General features: G+C 42.2%; 1 protein-coding gene across 1 annotated transcript; it reads right to left on the reverse strand.

Annotated features, from left to right (window-relative positions):
- Positions 1 to 219: 219 nt before the first annotated feature.
- etaa1b (ETAA1 activator of ATR kinase b) lies at positions 220 to 3822 on the reverse strand (the record flags this gene model as incomplete). Its single annotated transcript, XM_080782943.1, has 6 exons — positions 3769 to 3822; positions 2410 to 2535; positions 1950 to 2014; positions 1592 to 1704; positions 276 to 585; positions 220 to 231 (listed from the first exon to the last, which is right to left on the reverse strand). Exons 1-6 carry the CDS (start codon positions 3806 to 3808, stop codon positions 220 to 222), a joined length of 666 nt encoding a protein of 221 aa, XP_080639069.1. The 5' UTR covers positions 3809 to 3822.
- Positions 3823 to 4271: the final 449 nt, after the last annotated feature.

The following is a 4271-nucleotide window of genomic DNA, read 5'->3' on the forward strand; positions in this document are numbered from 1 at the left end:
TCAGAGGGCTGTTGACTGGTGGATGGTCTCACACTAGATGTGGGATTCTGCACAGTATACCTTGGAGGCTCAGAATGCTGGCTCATCGCCTGCTCAAAACAATCAAGGAGCAGCTCGTCATTGTCCCAGTCGTCGTCTACATTTTCACATTCAGCCACGGCAACATCTGAGGATGACCGTTCATCCGTGGTAGGATTCGCTCCCACTGCATGAGGGCTTTTAAACTGCTGACTGCTCGAACCCGCCGACATCGCTTTGGTTTGTTGAGGTGGCACGCCATTGGCCGCGGAGGTGGCCTGAGCCTCGGGACAACCCTCTTTTTCCTGCGAGCGAGTGGTGACGGAGGAGCCCTGGCTGCTAAGCCCCCCGCTGATTCGCTGAGTGGAACTGTCGAACATAGTCTGGAACTCCAACTCTGTCAGTGTGGGAACTGTCTGTTCCCACACGGCGAGGAATGGTACATGGACCCCCACCTCACTCTGTGGAGGCATCTCGGTCAAGGTTGTTCTCAGAGAGGTCTCCTGTTCACGAAGGTCGTTGTCAAACTTTCTGGCCAGTTTCATGAGGTCCTCTGCATTGCTTTGCCTGTAGAGTTGAGAGAAAGATTTAGGCCGTGATCAGACAGGAACACAGCATCAGCTCATCAAAAGTGAATATCATCTAATTAATATAGTGCAAAAAAACCGACAAGGAAATCATGTTGCTTAGTAATAAGATGAAATATTGTCAATCATGTTCATCAGGTGCTCCCCATAAGTGGGGAAAGAGGAATAGCATTTATTTCACCCCACTCACTCTCATTGAAAGGCAAACTATGTGTGTGTGTGTGTGTGTAAAGCACTCAATAACAGATCATTAACTACTGGGGGGAACGGGGAAGACCAGGGAGAGTGCAATACTGTAATACTTGATGCTCTTGATTTATTTGCACACTGTGGTGTAGGATAATGTATGTATGTATTTACAGACATTTTGCAGATCTACAAGCTCATAGCGCGGCACTCGGTAGATATAGTTTTTGGGGTCCTTGACATCCTTGACGAAGAAACATAGTTTTTTCATAAAACTGTCATGATTTACAAGACATTTTTTAGAATCTGGTCTCAGGTCTAAATGGGTTAAAGTTTTGTTTTAAGAATTCACATTGTCGATGCGGTCAGCTTTTTGTGGCGTTGATTCAGAATAATGATATGCAGCCCCCCCCCAATATTTATTTTCATTTCTCAATTCTGATCAAATAAATGACGAGGGGGTGTCCAGACCTTTAACCCATTTAGACCCGAGAACAGATTCTACAAAATGTTTTAATTGTCTTCTAAACCATGACAGTTTTCTGAAAAACCTCTGTTTCTATGTCAGTGGTTCTCAAACTATTTCATGTCAAGGACCCCAAAAATGATATGCAATTGGCCACCAACCGCCATCCCAAAATATGTTGTTCCAGGGACCCCCCCAGAAGCAAAGATTCGAGTTAGAAACGTTCGATCTGAAAGAATATACATTCAAAGATTTGCCGCTATGAGCTTGTAGATCTGCTATTTTTCAACAGCTGCTAAAATAGAGAATCTTGAGCCTAAAATGCTTTACTCACCTGATGGACTTCTTCCTGACTCGAGGTTGGGGGTTTTCTGGTGTACAGGTCATCATGGTGCTGTCACCCATCCACTTCCTCCAGGGAGACACAGGGCCAAGTGGTTTTCCGTTCTGTGGTAGACAGACACCACACACAAGATTCCTCTTAATTTGGTTGCATTTGTTCATTATTGTAGTTACAATGGATAAATGAACATGCTTTTAGAGTTACAAATGGATAAATGTACACCAACAACCAGAAGTGAGTGGAATAAAATTGTACATTATTTTGTGGCGCTCAAGGTGGATTAAGCTCAAGGTTTTACACATATCAGGAATATTGAGGAGGCAGATTCAGTGAAGGTGTAATTACTGACCTTCGGCGCAATGCGATTGACAATCTCTGATATTCCTATCACCCTATTGTCTCTGGGCCCGTTCCCTGAAAACAACCAACAACACAATTGGAAAGTCTGAGATGTTAAACAATCAATGCATTATCAAAATTTAAAAAAAGGAAGGTCAAATTATGCAGCCTTCGTGTGTGCAACTGTGCATATCAAGAATCATGAATCAAGAGGGGTTTCCTGAGGCTGATTCTACAAAGTTGAATAAATCCCCCCCCCCCCCCATCTCTGAAATATTTTGTATCAGGGGTGCCGATTTCTAGAAGCAAAGATTTGAGTTTAAAAAATCGCTTTACACACACACACACACACACACACACACACTTCAAAGAGGGGGTCCATAGAGTAGATACATCGACATCACATGACATAACAAATGTAAAAAAAATAAAACATGAAAATGTTTTTAATGGCTTAATAGCAGTCGTACTTGTATTGGGTGATGTAGCATCCCAGATGATGTCCTGAGAGAATGGAACGTCTCCATTGCCTGGAGAGTCCCCCTCATGGCTCCAGCCGGTGGACCAGTTATAGCCCTTGTTGGGGGTCTTTAAACCTGACAGTGGTGGACAGTAACAAATGCATTTACTTGAGGAGTACTGTACTTAAGTACTTTATTTTATTTACATTTTTGGATACCTGACTTTCACTCCACTACATTTCAAACTAAAGACAAATATTGCACTTTTGATGTCTAGGAAGTGAAAAACTACATTCAAGTACAGTAATTCAAGTAATTCAAGTACAGTGAAAACAGCATGTCTATACAAGCTCACGATTGATTCATTGATTACTAACAGTTTGCAAGAAAAGCACGAGGTACAGTAGTGGGATAAACCCAAGAAAGCACTATATATGGCTTGTTTCCCCGCCCCTCCACCCACCCCACTCACTATTGCCGATATGTATTTACTATAAGAAAATGTACTTATGGGGAAATTTGTCAGTGTTAATTGTCTCATCACCATTCCCCTAGCCTGATTGTCAGACTCAGAGAGCTTCCAGCTGCTCTTGAACCTTGAACTCAAAGAACCAGTGCGCTCAGTCGAGTGGGCGGGTCTATGGGCTGGAAACCAGGCTACCATTCCCCAGGTGTCTCCTATTCATATACTTGATGATGACGTGAGCTCTGCCCACTTTACATTGTCCTTTTTATTGCACCCGATCAAGACCTCGTGTGGGTGGAAACGCGGTGTAATAATGGTTCTGGGAGATTATTAATATGGTTTGCGGATATTTTCATCAAGCACATTGATTGTGAGTACTGTGACAGGGTTCGGTTTCAGATTGGTCAAAGAAAGAACACAACAGATGAACAGAACACCTCCATTCTGTGCATTTGTCGTAATGAACTACATTTGATAGCGTTAGCTTTTGCAAGATCTCCATCAGTATTTAATTGGTTCATAGAGGTTTCCTAATGCTATGGAACAGAGACTAATCTTTGATACAAACGTCACTTTATTGTTGTTTAGGTTAGGCGAACTTAAGGTGGTAAAATGTTCAGAATTAAACAACGTTGATCACAAAACACATTATGCATTTAACGTTATATTGGCCGAAACCCTAATGGTTGGTTGTGTTGTACGGTTCACATTTGGCCCAAATGATTTGGGGGACTTCAGTAGGTTTGCAGTTGGATTGCAACTGCGAGCATCATCACGCAGATCTGAGTCCTATGTTACCACAAAAGCGCCCAATGTTATAGCGCATTATTTTCTGGTTAACTGATTTCATAATCGGCAACTTAAAAACAATACGACCGTAGTGTTACAAGAAGGATCCTTACTGGAAATGCGTTGTTTTTCCATGTTGCGTTTTTCATTCATCCATGGAGCGCCATGCTGATTGCTGACTCACGACGTCATCATCATCACACTACGGGACGGGTGCCCGGCTAGGACAAACAATCAGGACAAACACCAACAAGCGAACCGCTACCGTACGCTGCTGCTTCCAGGTTGGAATTTGTTTTAAGTCGTGTTGTATAACTTGTATTGTAGCATATTATATATATATTATATTGTAAAGCTTAAACGTATTTAGAAAATCTGACTGTTGCTTGAAGTGTTTATTGGAAGCCAAGTTTTAACTACCGGTATACCAACAAAACCTTGTGTATAATGCTGAAGGGGCCAGGGCATATACATACATAGCCCTAGAACGGCTCTTGTTGTTACATACAGTAGAACACTCACACAACAATGCATCCATTATCTTCTTTTTTTAATGCATGACTTCATTGGTTTGGTTTTCAGCTTGTATTGTTTATGACTTGGCTGGATGACATGT

This window comes from Protomyctophum bolini (genome assembly GCF_963924005.1).
Source record: "Protomyctophum bolini genome assembly, chromosome: 14".
NCBI classification, from domain to species: Eukaryota; Metazoa; Chordata; class Actinopteri; order Myctophiformes; family Myctophidae; genus Protomyctophum; species Protomyctophum bolini.